This window comes from Chaetura pelagica, unplaced genomic scaffold, assembly GCF_000747805.2.
Source record: "Chaetura pelagica isolate M959 unplaced genomic scaffold, ChaPel_1.0 scaffold477, whole genome shotgun sequence".
Classification (NCBI taxonomy): Eukaryota; Metazoa; Chordata; class Aves; order Apodiformes; family Apodidae; genus Chaetura; species Chaetura pelagica.
In genome coordinates, this window is record NW_009953956.1 from 14246 (window position 1) to 33985 (window position 19740).

General features: G+C 47.2%; 1 protein-coding gene across 1 annotated transcript in view; it reads right to left on the reverse strand.

Annotated features, from left to right (window-relative positions):
* Positions 1–19740, reverse strand: part of CTBP2 (C-terminal binding protein 2) — a 61518-nt gene that overhangs the window by 6745 nt on the left and 35033 nt on the right. Inside the window, exons 2-4 of the mRNA XM_010001870.1 lie at positions 4750–4904; positions 3290–3434; positions 12–43 (exon numbers count right to left, since the gene is read on the reverse strand). Of these exons, the coding sequence (XP_010000172.1) occupies positions 12–43; positions 3290–3434; positions 4750–4904 (332 nt within the window). The remainder of the gene's footprint in view (positions 1–11; positions 44–3289; positions 3435–4749; positions 4905–19740) is intronic.

A 19740-nucleotide genomic window follows, 5' to 3' on the forward strand; every position in this document is an offset into this window, starting at 1 on the left:
GTCGCCGCCACGGCAGCCGAGGGGATGTTGCAGACGGCGATCCCTGGGGAGACAAGGCACGGCCGGGGCTCAGGGGGGGAAGCAGAGCACAGGGGCTGCTGCCTTCTGTCTCAGCTGCCCCCTCCCCACCTACTTCTCATCCTTAAGCTCTGGGGCAGAGTTTTCTGAGGACACGTGTGGTTTAGGCACAGCAGCCTGAGATCTCTGCAAAAGCCACCACGTGAAGCTGTGGTGATGGTTGCTCAGGGGTTCCCTACGTGGTGATTTTCCCCCTCTACTCCTGTGAGACCCTACCTGGAGTATGGTGGCCAGTTCTGGAACCCTCAACACAGGAAGGACATGGACCTCTTGAAGCGAGTCCAGAGGAGGCCACAAAGATGCTCAGAGGGCTGGAGCAGCTCTGCTCTGGGGACAGGCCGTGAGAGCTGGGGTGTTCAGCCTGGAGAAGAGAAGGCTCCAGGGAGACCTTAGAGCACCTTCCAGTGCCTGAAGGGGCTCCAGAAAAGCTGGGGAGGGGCTTTGGACAAGGGCAGGGAGTGACAGAACAAAGGATGATGGTTTTAAGCTGAAAGAAGGGAGATTTAGCTGAGATCGTAGGAAGAATATCTTTGCTGTGAGGGAGGTGAGACCCTGGCCCAGGTTGCCCAGGGAAGCTGCGGCTGCCCCATCCCTGGCAGTGTTGAAGGGCAGGTTGGATGGGGCTTGGAGCAGCCTGGGCTGGTGGGAGGTGTCCCTGCCCATGCAGGGGGGTTGGAACTGGATGAGCTTTAAGATCCCTTCCAACCCAAACCAGTCTGGGATTCTGTGATTCTCTGAAGCAAGGACAAGTGGAGATTTTGAGTGCGATAGCTACGTGGGAGTAACTCCAGGAGCAAAAGTTTATTTTGCAATAGAAAATCTTATTCTTACTCAGCTTCATCTACCTTCAAAGAGAATTAAACTGTGCTAGCACAAGTCACTCCTTTCCCACAATAAGACTGTTCAGCCACTGAATTATTTCAGGACAAGTAATCTGGTGCACTCGAGTAGGATGGTGCAGCACCAGGTCAGCATGGCAGGGCCAGCTGCCCCCTTCCCCCAACCAAACCAGTCAAGACCCACACTGGAGCATCTTTCCCACCCCATCACTGGCCTGCCTGCCCCAGTGTGGGTTTTCATGACAGATCTTTTGTTCCTTTCCCACAAAAGGTTAATTTTAACCTGCCATGTACTCGCTTGGAACTGCAGGTATGAAGAAGCTGACAGAAAATGCCTCCCCAGCCCCAGTCTCTTGCCAATCTCCTTGCTCCTAGGAATCTGTTTTTTGTTGTTTTTAAAACTGTTTTCTACCCTATGGCTGTTTGAAAGACCTACAGAAACTGGGAGAAAACTGACCCCACAGGTAGAAAAAAAGCCATGGCCACCCAAGCCCTGAAGACACCGCCCAGCTCCTCTCCCTTTCAGGTGATGGGAACACAATGCTCTGGTCCCACCAGCTCCTAAAGCTGATGCTATCTCACTTTACTTTCCCCATCTCTCCCACAGAGGGACCTTCTGATGTCCCTCAGGCCCAGAAACCACGGTGACCACCTGCTGAAGCCCCTAACCAAGTGGGAGGGAGAGATTCCTGAGAAGACCACACGTGTAAATATCAGACAAGTAAATTAAGCCCCCATGGTGGGTGGTTTAACACCAGCATGTTGTTCTGGGTGTGTCTTCTACTGGGTCAAAACTGGTCCCACCAGCCCCAGAAAGGCAGCTTGATAGTGTGTGGCCAAGCAGAGTGTTTAGACACTGGTCATTTATTGACTGCACAGTTTAAAATCTACCTTATGGGAAACAATACCAATTAAACTTTACGCTACATTTGTGGGTAGTCATTACATTTTCTACTCAAAACCACATCATTTGGCCACCCAATTTGCCAAGCATAAAAAGAAGGATTATACTGCAGTATCCCATTACTTTACTCATGATATTTTCCTTTCCTGATGTTGAAAGCCTCAAGAACATTGTTATAATGGATAATAACAATAAGAGTTAAAAACATGAAGAAACCATTACATTGAGAAGACACTGTTCTCCTCTCGGAAAAATAAATAATAAAATAATTCACTATATTGAGAATTGCTTTTTTAGGAATGACTGTTTGAAACTCTCATTGCAATTACCCCGTAAAATGGCTCATGTGAAATGGCTGTTATTCCTCACTTCCCCAGAGATAACCTTTAATACAAGACATCCTAAGCACTACTGCAGGACTGCCTGATAGACTGAATCTTGGGATCAGACCATCAAACCAGCTGCTAAAACCACAGATACAATTAAACTCTCTCTGCTGGGGATATGCAAGGAGCCAAAGGTCTCTGTGACCATCCAAACCCATGAGGAAACCTGGGGGCCCCAGCACTGTCTGACAGCACACACCCCTTGAACCTGGGCATGCAAAAATTCCCACAGCTGGACACAAGGGCTCCTTCCTGACAAGGTGACCCTCTGCATTTTCACAGTCTATACCACATGTCCCCACCATAAATCTGTTTTCCAAGTTCCTGAGGCACCTCTGATGAGATGGCAAAGGAGGCAGCAACAACCCAACGCACAATTCCTGCTCCACCATCTGACACATCACCTTCCCAGTGGTGTGGGCACGACTCAGAAACAGATCAGATCAAGAGACCAATCTTGCTTAACAAAATACAGTAAAACACCCTTCCTCCCATTTTATAAAGCTAGATCAGCTCTCCCGTGCCAGAAACAGAACAGCCAAACACCCGCCAGTCCAACAGCTCCCTGGAGTAGGGACAGTGTAGGCATGAAAGACTCTGATGGGACAGCTCTAATACCACGTGAGACTGAAAGCTGCCTTCTAAAACTGCACCATTTTGTTTAGGTCATGGTCAGGTTTTCTGGTCATCATAATCTCTACATGCAAACAAATGAGAACTGTAATTTCAGGGGCTGAATCAACCGTACAAACACTCGCCAGTCCAACAGCTCCCTGGAGTAGGGACAGTGTAGGCATGAAAGACTCTGATGGGACAGCTCTAATACCACGTGAGACTGAAAGCTGCCTTCTAAAACTGCACCATTTTGTTTAGGTCATGGTCAGGTTTTCTGGTCATCATAATCTCTACATGCAAACAAATGAGAACTGTAATTTCAGGGGCTGAATCAACCCCCTTTGGGAGGTCCTGCCTACAACTCCCCTTTGCCAGCACGCTCCCCTGGGAAGCAGCAGGTACTGGTACTGATTTTAAGGACTCGGAGGGATGTGGGAGGGACCCTGGGGTGCAGAGCTGAGACTCACCAAGCTCCCCTGCAGCTTTGATGTCGATGTTGTCGTAGCCGCTGCCTATCCGAACAATGACCCGCAAGGCCTTGAACTTCTCTAGATCTTCTCGAGTCAGTGTGATGGTGTGGTACATCATGGCCCCCACAGCTTCATTTAATACCTGGGACAGAGCAGAGATGTCAGGAGCCACCAGGACACCTGGAAGGGATGCCTGCAGCTCCTGGATCAGGAACACTACGCAGTAAATTGTACATTTTAACTGCCGACCTACTCTCTGACCCAGGCACAGTGCAACTCAACACTTCCAGGTGTCACCCAAACCATCAGGGGTGTGACCCACCAGCACTGAGGCCATTCCCTTTGGGAAAAAACTGGATGGGTATCTGAAAATTACAGTACGTCTGGGGAGAGAAGGCAGAGGAAAACAGCCTGTCACTCAGCCAGACCCTTTTCCAGGTGGTTATCTGCTAATCCCTCTGCTTCCAACCAGCAGTAATTCTGCTTTTAAAAAGGAATTAGGTTTTACAGCAGCATCTATTGTTTTTGAACACAACAGCGTGTCACTCATAACTCCTCGACATTTTTCGTACATTGGAAGTACAAATACCTGTCAAACTGTTCACATTAACCTTTCCTGGATGTTTTCAAGAGCACCTAAAAAGATTTGTGTGAGGCTGTACAGACTTGTATGTCTCCATCCCCTTCAGCAGAGGTTCAAACCTCCATTGGTGCCCACCATAAGCTATCTCAGGGCTCTGGAAACCCAAGACCTACCCAAATTCTCCAAGACTGGCTCATCTATCATCTATCAATGTGTCTTAAAAAACTCCGTCCTCCTTCCCCTGCCTTCAATATTTGAAGTGCTGCAAAGATCAGCACTGATGGTTTTTGTAAGTTCTCTTTCCCAGATCTGGAAGTGATTTCTGATCCCTCCAAACCTCCTCCGAGTTATCTGAATGCACAGAAAGAATTATTTTAAAAGAAGTATTTAGAACTGGTTGATCTTCCAAGCAGAAACACCCATCCCCACTGCCCAGCAATGCCTGCACACTGCCCAAACCTCTCCCACTCCCTGCTGGGGAGAAATGAGCTGCTGAGGTGCAGCCAAACCCGAGGAGATCTATCAGCTGCAGCATGGGATGGTGGCAGCAAATCCAGAGCAACCTGGCACCCTGGGGAGGTGCAGAATGCTGGAACTGCTGCAATCAGCAAGCAGACTTCAAAAAAATGAGGCATGTTCCTAATATTGATGTAAGAAACTGATGCTAAGAGATAAGGTGACCTTTTTTTTTTCAAAATAACATCCAGCATTTACAATATCCTTGCAGAGTTTTAATCTGCAGTGACTTCTGCTGATGTTATCTGTGTCCAACTCCAAGTGCAGCTTTTGCACACTTCTTGCTCAAAAACAATTGGCAGAGGGAGGCCAGATCCCACCACCCCCCAGCCCGGTCCACCCTGGCAGCTCCCGTTACCTTCTCGTGAATCTCCTGAGTTGATTGTGCGTCACAGAATGCAACCGTGGCCAGGTCCTTCAGAATGGGCATCTCCACCGTGCAGTCCCTCCCGTCCAGCAGTGCCACCAGGGGCCGGGGGTGCATGGGGCCATTCATGATTTGAGGGCGAATACCTGCAAGCAGAAGGAGGGAAGTTTTTACACTGATGGCAGCAGGAAGGTCCCCCTGGCAGCGGCAGTTCCTGCACCGGGTTCCTGTGCCGGGTGAGGGAGAGTGGCACATGGTTTGCACAAGTGAGTGGTGTTGGTGATGGTCGGACTTGATGACCTCAGAGGTCTTTTCCAACCTTAATGATTCTAGGAAAACTGGGGGGACAATGGCAATGCAATGCCACTGCAGGTCCAGGTTTCCTTCTGGGAGCACGGCTGTGGTTCTTCCCCAGCTGGAGAGAAAACGCAGCACGGCTTCCTCCCAGGACAGGCATGGACAACCCTATTCCAGCCACAGGTGACTTCATGGGATGTATCTCCACTTTGCTGATCCTCACTACCACAGGCCACATTCCAAGCAAGCAATGTAAGGCAGAGCTTCTGGCCTCTGCAGCCGTTTTACTGAGCACCTTAGGAGTGAAACCCAAGCCACAGTAATTTTTTCCCCTGCCTGCAGGGGCTGGGATTTCATGCCATGGATGTATGCTGGCACTGTCTGGTTTTTTAAGGAATAACTTTATCATCCTGGCTGGCTCAAAAAGGACTGTCCAAACACACATCCAGTAAAAAAAGCCAAGGATTACAGGAAAATCAGAGGAAGAACAAGACCTTGAAGACCTCCAACATGCAGGCTGTTATGTTACCAACCTCCAAAGGCTTCAGAGGTGGGAATGGCAAAGCTCTGCTTCCTTTGTAAAACCAAACCTGGTCTATTCCTGCATCCCTCAGGATGCTCTGGGATGTGCAGCTGGAGCCAGCATGAGGGACCTGCCCACAGGTTCCACCCAGCTCTTCTCACACTTACACCTTCCCATGGGATGCTCCCTTGAAACTGTACTCATGGGTCTGTTCAGCTGTGCTGCTTTTTTCTTCCTTTCACATTTTCTCCAGGCAGAGGTGAAGAAAGGAATGATCACCACCAAGGGCTGCTGAAGGCCAGTTTTTATATCCTATTTATTGGTCTGCTGGGTATTAACTGGTTCGTTTTTTGACAAGTCACTAAGAAATTTCTACACCTTTACCACTCAGTAAGGGATTTTATTACATTAGGACTGTATAAATATCTTTTTTAGCTACCCAGGTGTTTCTGGGAAAAGCACAGGTGGGAGGAGAGGATGCTCAGGGGACACAGGGGTGTTTTATTTCTGCTGCTGCAGCATGAGATGGCCAGGCCTGGAGGGTTTGAGTTTGAACCTTCAAACCCCCTCACACTAGCCCCAGCAAAGCCCCTATTCTTACCAAAACCCTTCTGCACAAGGACCTCCCAGGGATACCAGACACAGTCACACCTTCCCTAGGCTGCATCAGTGTCCTCCCCTGCTGCTCTGCACCGCAGGCATCACTACTCACAGTACAACTGGTGAGCTGGACAAGCCTGGCTGAGGGAACTGGGTATTTAGCGGGGTCAAACGTCTCACATGGAATCCTACAGAACAAATACTGCTGTCTGTGGCACTGCTGGAGTAAGTGGGACTACAGCCAAGAGCAGGATGCTGCTTTGCTGGCCCTTGCATGCAAGGTTGGGGATTGCTCCAGCCCTCTGGACTGCAGTCAACACGTGGGGTAGTGTCACTGCAGCCCCACGTGCCAGAAAAATGACAACGAGGGAAAGAAACTAATGAGAAGAGCAACATACTGATTTCTTTTTCTTCTCCTTTATTTTTTTTTTCCCTTTCCCTTTAAAGGCAAAATTGAATCTGCCCTTTTGTCCACATTGCTGTTGGGTAAAGTATTAGCAAGATCTCCAGCAGCTGATGTGTATGTGACAGGCGTGGGTGCTGTGGGCCCAAGCAATGCCTCCCTGATGGCCTCACCATGGGGAGGGATCTACACTGTGTAGTGAACATGGGATAGCACATAGTTCCAATTATTTTTTTATGGGAAAAATTCACCCCATGGAAACAAGCAGAGGGGGTTTAACAGCTCTGAATTCGCCTTAAGAAATTAAGAAGCAACCAACCCAGCAGAAGAATTTCAGCATTAGGCATGAAGAATTTTGAGCTACGTCCTTTCCTCTGTCTTTCCTAACAAGATCTCCATCAGCACGTACTGGAAGCAAGACACGATGCTTGCGTGCATTTCCTCCAGATGGAAGTGCAACTGTGTCAGTAGGCAGGGCAGAGGGCTGAGACGATCTGATAGCCCAAAGAAGCTTGCCATAAGCAGATCAGCAAGAATAAAAACATGGACAAATCTCGGAGCGCTCACACCACTCTTACACGAAGCACTACAGCCCAGCTAGATTATTTTCTCAGGTTAACAAGAGAGTGAATTATAACACTGACTTAAACGCTTACTAACATATATGATCCAAGGCTTAGAGCATCACCTCTCAGCCTCACAACTGTAAATGAAGAGGCACTGGATGCAGGGGCGAGGTGTGGTGGTTCCAGCCCCAGTGGCCACTGTCCCCATGCTGTGCAGCCATTCACCTCTATTTGGGCAAGCCAAGAGCAGAGCCTGGTGCCCACCAGGGACCTGGACCATCCTCAGGAAGGGCAGAGGGCTCATGGAGGCTGGTGGTGGCTCCCTACAAGTACAGCCCGTGGAACACAAAACCAGGGGTTATCTGAAACCTCAACATTTAATCCGAGCCCCAAAATAACGGGTTTATTATGCTGCCATTACATAAGCTTCTTTGAAAGTCAAACAAAACACAGCCTGCTTTTTTTTTTTTGCTTTTTTTTTTTTTTTTTTTTCAAACAGCATCTGTGTCTTTGCTGAGATTAGGGATGTAATTGTGCATGATGACACAGGCTTCTCAGGCATGTCACCCTCACCCGCACACAACAGTGTGGTCGCTGAGGGTGAATGCTGGCTGGGAACTGGGAGGTATTCAGAGGAATGTCTCTTGTTTCTCCTGCTTCAAGGAGGGAATTTCCTTCAGGCCAACAAGGAAAGTTTTGAAGCAAATCGATACGAGACGAAGCGCATCATGTATGGAAATTACATTTTCATAAAAACCACTGGCAGTTTTGCAACTTAAACCACAGTGTGTTTTCCTTGCCTGCCTCTCTTGCTGCCTTCCCACCAGCCTGGGTCTGTTCTTCACGACCCTGGTTCCTGCCTCCCACACCAACACATTCAAACCAAAACATCTGAGCTGACAAATCCAAGAGAAAAACTCGCTACCCTTTTCTTTCTACCCGAGCACGTTTGCTCTGCATGCGACTGCTTCATTAAGAAGGAGGTATGCCATGGATCAGAAAGTAATTAAAGAGCCAGACACTCCCCCCTTCTACCCCTAAATTCTGATACAACATCGCAGCCATTAACCCTTTCACTCTGCCCCACGCTGCAAAATCCACCAGGCTCGGTGCTCACTGATGGGCAGGGCGCTGTGCATCCCAACGTTGCCTCCCCGAGTGGTGGTACAGGCAGAACCAGCTTTCCTTGGGGCTGGGGTGGGCTCAGCTCTTCCTCCCAACAGCCTCACCAATTTCAGTGGCTCCCCACTCCCCCAGATCTCAAGCTGAATTTGCCAATACAGCCCTTCCTGCAAAGTTGTGGCGAGTGTTATTCCATATGTGTGGGTTTTTTTAGGTGTTTTCAGTTGCCCCGCAGACCCTCGCCAGCACTGCAGGGAGAGGCTGGTAAGGCAGAGGGAGAGGAAGGAGGGTTTATGGAAAGAAGGGGGGGGGGGGGGGAAAAAAAAAGCACAGGAAAGAAAAAAAAGAAAGGCTTTGCAGTCACAGTGAGAACTCCAAACTCCACCCCGGCTCACAGACAGCACCGCTTGTTGCACGCAGCCCCGCGTATAAAGTGCTTTTGTTTCATTTTTAATACACAAAGCCTGCTTGTCCTCTCCTGCTGCTCCTCCCCTTTGCCACCCACTTGTATCCGATCCCAATGGCACCCCTGCCAAGAGAATTAGGGAGTGCTCCCTGCTAAATGGCAGCCTTTGTGTGACCGCAAGACGGCTGGTACTATCTCACAGAAACAAAAGCAGAAGCCATTTGCCTAATTCTTATTAATCTCAGTTGCCTACACCACGCAGCATTTAAAAAAAAAAGAAAGGGAGAAAAGGGAAAAAAAAAAAAAAGGCAAAAGGCTTTAAACATGTTCACTTGCAGTATATAAAAGTGCATCAAGAAGCCATCCTGACACTCGCCTGAATTACTCGTTCACAACAAAGTAGCTACAGTTTTACAGTCAACTACACACTTTATTAAACAAACAGAAAAGAAACAGGAAATTTCCCCTTGCCTGGAAAATGTTGCCTCCACATTCTTCTTCTTATTAAAAACCACACATGGCAGTGGAGGAGGAGGGAGGGAGGAGGAAGGGGGGGAACCCACACACGAGAAAATACTACCACTTTGCAGTTGCGTTGCCTCTCCTTTCGTCTACGAGGGGGTATCTTCAAACAAGCAATCCTGCGGCCCACAGCTGCAACATCTCAAGACAAATGTCTCTTTGAACACGGAGGGAAAAGAAAAGGCTTTTGTCCTGAGCCACAGAAGAATGGTCTGAAATTGCGAGAGGAGTTACAGTCACCTCTGCGCGGCTCTCAACTCTTCAGAGCACTCCCTCCAGACTTTGCCGAAGCTTTTAACTAATCGTAGTTCTTTCCCAGCCCTTGAATAAAAATCATGTGAGTGCCAGCCAAAAAATCTTATGCTATGCACACTAAAGGGTTTGTATATGTCACAGTTGCCTTTTCCCCCTTCCACTCCCCTCCTCCTATTGACTTGCACATACGGCGTGGGTTTTTTTCTGAGTTGTCTCAAATGGATTTAATCTGTGCCACGCTGCGTTTTATGTTTGTTTGGGTTTTTTTTTGTGTCTGTGTGTTCGGTTGGCTTTTTTTTCATCTTAAAAAAATTTAAAAAAAGAAACATGCTTTTTTCCATGCAGAGTATATTGAATGAGGCTCCCAGAACCAGGCTTGATAGCCTTTAGCAGCAGCAGGAAAACCAACACAAAGCAGGGGGAGAAAGCACGGCTGCGCTGATCTCATCCAGCACCCAGAAAAGAAGGGCCAAATTCTTTCTTGCTGTGTAAACCCAACTGGTTTTCAGCATCAGAAACAACACCCGCTTGCTGGCAGGATGCTGCTACTTGGAGACGCCCATCTCCTGCTCCTGCCCAGTTGGTCCCAACTAGGTAAAGCAGCCCTGTGTCATTGTTGTCCCAATCCCACTCTCCAGCAGCACAGGGAAGTGCCACTGCGGGACACGGTCATACCTGTGCAATGCCCTGTCTGCAGAGCATGTGGCAGCTCATGGCTTGGAGCAGCTGTTTTTTTTCTCTTTCCAGTCACCATCACCAGCAGCAGCCACAGCTAGAGACAGCCCTCGTTCAATAAATAAGGGAAAAAAATCTGCAGCTCACTCCCAGTTAGTGGAGTTACTGCTGCATCTTACTATTTGCCACTCCCTGGCTGGCGAGCGGTGCCAGGCAGTTCACAGAGGGATCTCCGTGCCCTTTGTGGAAACTACCTTGGATCCATCAAGCTGATTTTCAGCCATGGAAGCCAAAACCAAATCAGGGCACAGCTGGTGCACCAGCAGTACTGGCTACACGGCTTCACCTGGGAGAAACACAGTACCTGGGGATGTCTGTCAGCAATGCAGTTGCAGACCTGTGTTTCTCCATCACTGTTCTATCACCATCCCGCTGGTTCAAACAGCACCATCCCTCCCCTCTGCAGACTGCAGGGTCTGAACCACCCAGAGCTGGTCCAAGGGAAACACCCAGGAGAAACACACAGCAATTCCTTGGCAGACTAAGCCCTCTAACAGACAAGGGTCCTGCTGACCCTCTTGGGTGCTTCTGGATGCCCAGTGGGGTCCTGGAATCAGAGGACAGGGTCAGGAATAAGGAGAACAAAGGTTTATCACCTGAAGCTGGTACTGACTTGATGACAGACATCAAAAGATCTATTGGTTTCCCTAAAATCCAGTCTCCTCACACAAGACAAGGGGATTTGGAAACAAAGAACCATTTTGGTTGGAAAAGACCTTAAAATCATCGAGCCCAACCATCAACCACTTCCCTGGGCAGCCTGTGCCAGTGTTTGATAACCTGTTTAGGCTTATCTTTCTTTTCAACTTACGTTGCCTTTTCTTGAGCACTTCAGGTTTTCCACAGATTTACTGTCCCAGCCATGACCCTAGCATTACAAGTTGGAAAGCTGGGGGCCCACAGTGCCCTCCCAAGGTGGTTCAGGGGTACCCACTCCGTGGTAGCCTTGGACCCCTCTTCCTGTGGGCTGTAAACTGGCACTTCAGGGCTGGATGGAGGGGAAACCTCTGGGAAAGCCACCTCTGTGTGTCACAGACAACATATGGGGTGGTGGTTTCCAGCTGTAGCAGTGTATATATATATATATATATACACACACACACGTATATTGCAGAAAGCCACGTGCTAAGTTCAGAGCTTCAAAACCAACCACATGCAAGCAGAAAGGTTTAAGTGGGGTTGGGAAGATGCCTTCAAACAAGCGCTGAAGGCAGGTTTCTGTGTGGACAGGGTTGTTTTTGGAAAGCACTGCAGGTGCTGCAGGACTGAGAGGACCACCCTCCTCTAACACAGCACACTCACAAGTGATGCTCTTTCTTTCACTTCACTTTTCCTGTTAATGAATCCTTCTCCTAAAAAATGCACAGGCAAAAATGAAATAAGACAGTCTTTATCTTGCAGTCAGGGGAAAAGAGATATTTGCTGTCATTTCTAATTGCAAATACTCTGGATGGCCTTGGTTCTGTATGGACAGAAGCCACACAAATATACAGACACTTTAGAAAATGACATGTTTTTTTCAGAAATAATAACATGGTGTGGGGTTTTTTAAGCAAAGCATATTTGAGACTGTCAGGATTCCACCAGGAAAAGACTGTGAAATCCTGGGTGTTTGAAGCCAGTCTGTAGTGCAGCTGGAGCTGATGGGCTCCATGCTTGCAGCCAGGGCTGCCACAGGGAAGGGGGATGACAGCAAAGGGGAGGTGACTTCCAGCCCACCAGGAGAACCCATGGGTTCATGTCACATCCCTCTGGAGAGGGAAATTGCATTTCAGAGAAACTCCTGAGCTTCAGAAAGATGGGGCAAGAGGCAGCAAAGCCCATCCTCCCCTGTGAAGGGTAGGATACTTGATGGGAAGCAAAAGAAGTTGTAGCTGCTGCTGGGAAGAGCCGGTGCAAACTCCTGACCTCTCCAGCACATTTCCCTCTGTCAGCACACACCAGCTGGCTTTTTGCCAGCTCCCTTTGCAGATAACTTCTCAGGGCTTCTCTGAAGAATGAATTTTTAAAAATTCATAGGAAATTCCCCATTTAAACCTATAACCTTATTAGCTGATAGGAACACCACGATTGCAGTCCCCAGCTGAACTACAGAAGCAGACAGCAACCACAGAGAAATGCGTGGTAAAAATATGGGGAGTACAAATCCATGGTATTTTCTTACTCATATTTGAATTCCTGTAGGTGCACACACCAGAAACACCCCTTCACCTCCTTTTGCCTAACCCCATTAAAGCACAGAGATAGGTGTAACCCACTGCCACTGCCAGGGGATGCTGTCAAATGGCAGGGAAGTGAAGCATAACCTTTGGAAATCTCTGGAGCACTCTTCTCCTGTGAAGTAATCTCTGGACTGAACTACATCTCATCCAGGAGTACTCTAGATACAGCTGCAAGTATATTAACTGGTGTAATAAAATAAGAGTAAAACAATAGTAATACAGAGCCTTCCATTTTAAATTGTTAGTATTTGGTTATTCCCAAAATAACCAAAGATGGCACAGCAGATGAGAGAGGCCATATGGGGTGCTGAGGGATGCTATCAAGAGAGCCACAAGAAGAAGTTGGAAGAAGAAATGCTTGCTCAGAGGAGCTCAGTTTCTTGTATTGATGTTTTTGTGGTGGTGTGTTTTTTTTTAAAGAGAGGGATGGAGAAAAAAGGGAAAAAACCCAGTTAGGATTTGTGTTGTGGTTATGATTCAGACATCACACGGACTGTAAAACCATCCCACCGCCCAGGGGCTCAGCTTTGCAGCTCCTATTAAAAACAGTATGGAGAAGGCAGCAAAAAACCCCAATAATCCTCTCAAACATGCTCCATTACCAAGCCAAAGGATGAAAACAGATTGTATTTGTCGTGCTTAATGGATGGCTTCTTGATACTATCCAGAAACCTGAGAAAACACTTTCTGTCCAGTGCTCCCATGTCAGCTGCAATATATATTCTTTATGTTTCATACATGTGATGTTCACCACTGAGACACACATTCCAGCCCCATGGCATCACTCAGGAGGGACAACATCCCACGCCAGCTCTACTTCAGGTCCCTCCCTAGCCTCTTTATCATTCTTTTCCCTCCTACCCAAGTGGAAACAAGCTGCAGTAAAAAACAAATGAGCCACTCCAGGAAATGCATAGCTTTCATTTGGGTTGCTTCTTTTTTAAAGATAAAATACTTAAAATAAAGGAGAACGATGCTGATGCTTTATATGAAGGTGCAGGGGAGAGCTGCTGATATTAGCCATCTGGGTAGGAGGCTGCTCAGCCTTCCAACCACCCGGAGGGATTCAGAGGCTGTAAAGACATTTGGGAGGGTGAGATGTAAAAGAAGGCTAAAGATGAGTCTGCTGATGGGCAGCAGCATCCCTGGCTTTTCACTTCTTTTCCACTGCCTGGGACCACCATGAGACCAGCAGAGGGGCTGCCAACAAAGCACCAGGGTGCAAAATCAGTTCTACTGTACAGACAACTGACAGCCCTACAGTTCAGACTGAAAACTTCTCTTGAATGGAAAAAAAAAAAAGTAATCCATCACAGCAAACACTTGGATTCAGCTTTTGGGAAACAAGAGGGGTTCAGTCAGACTAGCTGTGTGCTACCAGCACCTTCTAAATTTGTGTTTGCACATTGATAATGAGAGATTCTGTGTAGAAAACAAAGAAAACACCATGGTGTGAGAAACCTGCAGGAATTAAACTACACTGGTGTTAACCACTGACATCAGTCCTTCCCATCACACTAGATGGAAAGTGCTCTCAATCTTAGAAGCAAGATATACATAACGTTTTCTGAATGCTGCTCTGCAACACTGCTGACATTTCTGAGACCTGCTGGAGGTTTTCTGTAGATCCCAGAGGAGGGCAAGACAGTGTTGGAGGAGATTTTATGCAGGGGAGGACAGTGGTTACCATTCACTGATGGCAGCCTGGGCAGCCTTTCAGAAGATAAATTATCCTTTGCATATCCACCTGTGGCTGCTGTCATCTCAAGTCAATCACTTGCAGCGAGGAAGGAGAAGAACCCATCAGAGGGCAGCCCATAACACACTTTGCAGTGCGGGAGTCTTGGGTGAGATTCCAGCTTGGCTTTAAGAGCCTCCCAAGGCAATCTCTGGCCAAGTGCAAAGTGCCAAAAAGGACTGGGAGCTGCCTTGCTTCCTCCTGTGAACACTGCAGATGCGCTGTGGGCTGTGGTGGGAGCTGTGACCAAGCAGGGGACAGCCAAAGCCCTGCCCAAGGGCAAAGGATGACTTAAATCCCTGAAGTGCACCTGGAGACCTCCAGTGTCTTTGTTCAAAGTAATACATGGAGCAAAACCTTCAAGCCATGGGAAGCAAGTGATGCCTTTCACAGTGATGCACACCCACAGAAAGAGAAGCACCAGGGGTGTCCCTGAGCCCCGAGACACACCATGTGAACTCCAGGGGCTCTTCCACAGCCCCAGTGATGCTTGCTGGCTACTAAAGGCAAAAAGACTGTGAGCTCACTCCAAAACCCAGAGCTCTTGCCAAGACCTCGTCCCTTGTAAGACCTATTAAAATAGCTTCTGGGTACTTGCCAAGAGCACAAGCCCAGCTGGAACCGTCTGTTCAGCGACCCTGTTGCAAGGTCATCCCTTCTGGAGACCAAAACCAGCCGCTCTCCAACCTACAAATGCGAAATCTTTCTGCCAAGGGTGCCAGACTGTTGAAAACTTTCTCCCTACCTACTGCTGCTCCTGGGCACATTCCTGCATCTCAGATCCCCACCCCTCTTCCACGGCAAAGATCAAAAGAAGGAAACCTTGGCGTAGAGGGGAAGTCCAACCACCGCCACGTTTCCAGCTTTTCTGCAGCACCTTCACAGCCTGCACAGGGCTCCTGCTTTTGTCATCCTACTTTCTTGATTCACATTTTTTTCCATTTCCTTCCCTGTCCCAGTCTGCACCCAGAGCCCTTTGTGCTCTGCCATTGCTCTTTGAGGAATTTGAGGCCAATTCTGCTGAGTGCAGCAAGGATGGCAAAATATGAGCGAGGGAATAACCCTGGATGGAGCCGAATGCCTGCAAATCCCACTCATTTCCCCAAGATAAACACCCTCACTTCCTCGCAGCACTGGATCATAACTAAGTGAGAAAAAAAACCCCTAAATACTAACATTCAAAAGCACTTAACTACAACCCACTTGCTATTAAAGTTGATTTACTTTTACAACAAATGCTTCAGAAGCGTATCGTAGGATTTTATCGCAGTTACACTGAAAAAATAAAGGCAAGTGTTGATTTTGTGTTGACATTTAGAACAGCCCAGAACCATAAAGACACAGCAAACAAAACTTTGGGCTTGGCAGTGAGCACCAAAACCCACCTGATCTCCATGGACTAGCACATGGAATCTGTACTCTGCTACTTCTGCCACCTCTCAGCATGGCCCAGGCAGAAGGGCCCCCAAAGGTCCCCCAAGGGCAGGATGCCCTTCCTTGAGCTCCCTGACTTCTGGCCCTTCTGCTCTCACCCAAGGAAGCCACTGAGGCCACCAGAAAAGCCACTGCGGTGGAGGACAACCCTTGAGTGGACACTTCAGCTCAGCAGGACCACCACAGAATCTAGGGCAGGTCACACAGAAAGGTAACCAGACAGGTCTTGAAAGTCTCCAGAGAAGGAGACTCCACAACCTCTCTGGGCAGCCTGTCCAAGTGCTTCATAACCCTTACAGTAAAGGAGTTCTTCCTCATATTGAGGTTGAACTTCCTGTGCTCTAATGTGCATCCATTGCCCCTCATCCTATCACAGAGCACCACTGAAAAGAGACTGGCCCTTCCTTCTTGACAGCCACCCTTCAGATATTTGTAGACATTCATAAGATCTCCTCTCTCTTCTCTTCTCTAAACAGCTCCAGGTCTCCCAGCCTTTCCTTGTAAGGCAGGTGTTCCAGTCCCTTAATCATCCTTGTAGCCTCCGTTGGACTCTCTCAAGTAACTCCCTGTCCCTCTTGAACTGGGGAGCCCAGAACTGGACACAGTACTCCAAGTGGGGTCTCACTAGGGCAGAATAGAGGTTGAGGAGACCCTCCCTTGACCTGCTGGAAATACTGCACGAAGAAGCCACAAATGACTGCATGAAGGAGCCAGAGCTCTATACATAATGTCCTAGGAAAAGTATGGCAAAGAAACTCAGTCAGTCCTGCCTTTATCCATGTTCCTTAACTAATACATTTCCTTATTTTTAATATCACTCTGAAGCTGTTCCCAGATACATCAGTAAAATGAAGAATCACAGAAAGAAGAATCATAGAATGGTTTGGGTTGGAAGAGACCTTAAAGATCATCTAGTTCCAAGCAGGATCCCACACTATGCCTGCAGCCACCTTCCCAGAGGAGCATGCTCTGCTGGAGAGTCACCTGCAAGGCTCTTCACTCAGCTGGAAAGAAACCACAATACATAAAACCCCTCCAAGGAACCTCAATCTCTTTATCCAAATTCTCTGAAAAAAAAAGATTTCAGAGATGCCACACAATACAGTCCTTTTTAGCTATTTTTGCCCTCCAGCTATGCATTAATACAGCTGAGACTAAGCTGGATTGAGGGAATTAATAAACTGATGTACCAGACAATGTAGGAGGCTATAAAATAAATAAATAAATAAAAGCACTCCAAAAAGAAAATAGGAAAACCTCAACACAAAGCTGGACTGCAAGCTGAAGATTTCATAAAGTCAGGGTGAGTATACAAAACCTGTCACTGGAAATGCTATTAATAAGAGCATCTTCTGTGACATGGGAAGTACACTGATTAAGAACAATACACTGATTAGTAACAAACACCCAAATCATACAATATTATCATTTAATCACAGCTTATTTAGACTTAGGGAAAAATGTGGTGGTCAGAGCAAGGAAATCTCTGTATTTTAAACTCACTCTTTTTAAACATTCTGACTTTGCACCTCTGTAGAGCCTTTCTAGCTGCTCATTAATAATTATTGTGTGCTGGGAGCATCCTGAGGTTGCAAAAGAGCACTGCAAGTATTTCAGAAATAAGTCAGTGTGAGTTCACACTTATGAAGACTTCTCAGGGCACACAAAAGAACATGCTTTTGAGACTGTAGAAATAGTGAGCCCATATATACAGATGTCAGGCTTCTGCTAGTAAACTTCACACCAGAAAAAACGTCTTCTCTTATTCAGGGGTATTAAATCTCTAATAAAATGTCCAAATCAAATTAAACCAAATGAGAGATATTTTTTTGTGAGTTGCTTTTAAATTAATTTCTTTCAAATACCTCTTAGCCTTTTGACAATTCAATGAATTTTTTTGGTAATGCAATGTGCAATTATGGAGATCTGAAGAAAAGCAGGTGGTCCCCAAACTCCCTATTTCTTTTTTTTTTGTACTATACAAGCTGGTCTAATAAAAGATACTATCTCTCCCTGCAAAGCTTGCCTAGCTTCAGTTTTCCTGGCTGAATAAAGATAACAGAAAAAGTTTAATCATTAACTTTCATGTTCTCTCTATCCCCCACCCCCCCCATCAATTTTCCTGGCTGCTGGCTTTCCTGCCTTGCTCTAAACCATGGTCTGCAGGTCTAGTGCTGCATGCACCCACCTGTGGGCAGTGCCCAGGACCTCAGCCCCAGCCTCCACCCACCTCCTCCTGCTACATCAACCCCTTGAAAGCCCCTGGACCTAAACGGGGCTAGAACAACCCAGAACTCTTCAAAAAGATCTAAAATTACAAAATCATAGAATGGTTTGGGTTGGAAGGGACCTTAAAGCTCATGTAGTTCCAACCCCCTGCCATGGACAGGGACACCTCCCACCAGACCAGGTTGCTCCAAGCCCCATCCAACCTGCCCTTCAACACTGCCAGGGATGGGGCTTTCACAAAATAATGCCAAAGATGCAATTTCTTTTGCTACAGTGGAAGGAGGTTCTAAGTAAGGACTGGGACAGAAACTGTGGTACCTCTGGCCATTCCATCCCACATCTCTCAAAGCTTTTGGAGGCTGAAACAAGCCCCTCCAGAGCTTCCTGGCCGAGTTTCTGGGGTCTTGGATAAGCAACATGTGCTAAAAGGCGTGAGAACGTAACCTAAATTTTTTTCACGTCCTTGACTCTAAAACCATTCTCCTCTGATGAGTGATAATCCAAGGCCACACTCCTCACACCTTAAATTAAGGCAGAGGACCAAGCCATGCCTACCAAACACCACTACTATCTTTGACACCAAAAGTCACCCTGAGACACTGCATCTGTCAGCACAAGTGATGATCACTGTTCTGAGGGTTTCCATGAGGGGTTTTCCTACACACCCAGCGTGGGCTCGAGTCAAGACTAGGTTAAACTCTAACAATTTTGCAAATCCTACCCTTGTAGCTGTTTAATCTCCACCCATCCCACAGCAGCTGAAGGGCATTTAGCCTGGGCAGCAGCATGCAAGAACCTTCTGGTTTCTGGAAACCACGTTTAGCGTCCAAATATTGTACAGTCCCTTGAATAATAGAGCTTGCAACCTCTCTAATTTATAATCAGTGTTTAAAATAGCATCATGAACCCTCACGAGTAACAACAGATGAAAAATTTGTCTTAAAAGAGAGCCATTTGTGCTATGATAATCTAGAAAAATCTTTGCTAATCTGCAACATCTTTAAGCAAAAGAAATACATGCTCCCTGGGTTTCGTAATGAAACAAAAATGAACGTTGGCAGAGCAAGCAAAATAATCTACAAATACAAATCAACCTTTTCTCCTTGTGAGCCACAGTAGCCCAGGGGATAATGGCACAATCATGATTCTGATGTATTTATCCTGCACATTTCATCTGCATTAATCTAGATAGCACACTGGCAGATTCTTATTGTTCAATTCCAAGAACAATGAGCTAGTCCTGTGCTATGGTGGTTCAACACCCATCTCTCCCCTGACCACGCAGGCCCCACATCACAGGTTCCTCCTTCCTACCCTCCCTCCACCTTGGGATGGGGCTGTAGTGCTGCAGCCTTGGCTTGTCCCAGGTCTTGTCCCAGCAGACCCCGAGGTTCACCACACTCCTTTGGTCACAGTGGGGGGCACGAAGGACATCATCCAAGCATGGGGCAGCCCTGCCCTTGCCTCCCCCAGCTTTGACAACCTCAGCAACACAACAAAACCTAAAGGAGGGAGATCAGGATGCTGGAATAAAGTATTTCCTGCAAGGATCTGTATTTTCTCTGGGGATTTTTTTTGGGAGCTGACATTGTAGCCAATAATCTTCATAGTTAAGGTGTCTTATTTTCTTTTGTGCTGCAACTTCCATGGCTGCTGGGAGGCATTTCCTACAGACATCCTCAGAGTATTATGTGACAAATAAAATCCAAACTGTGGAGAAACTGACTGCTCTTGAAACCACATTAAACTATAATGGGCTGAAAATGTCTTCATTTTTATGCCTCTTTGCCATCACAGAGAAGAAAGCCAATGCTGATGTAGGTAAGCACAGGCTATAGGTTTATCTAATAATGTATCCTGAAGATGGTGAAAAATATTTCAAATTTGCCTACAGTTATAAACTGTAAATCACACTGAACATTTTCACTGC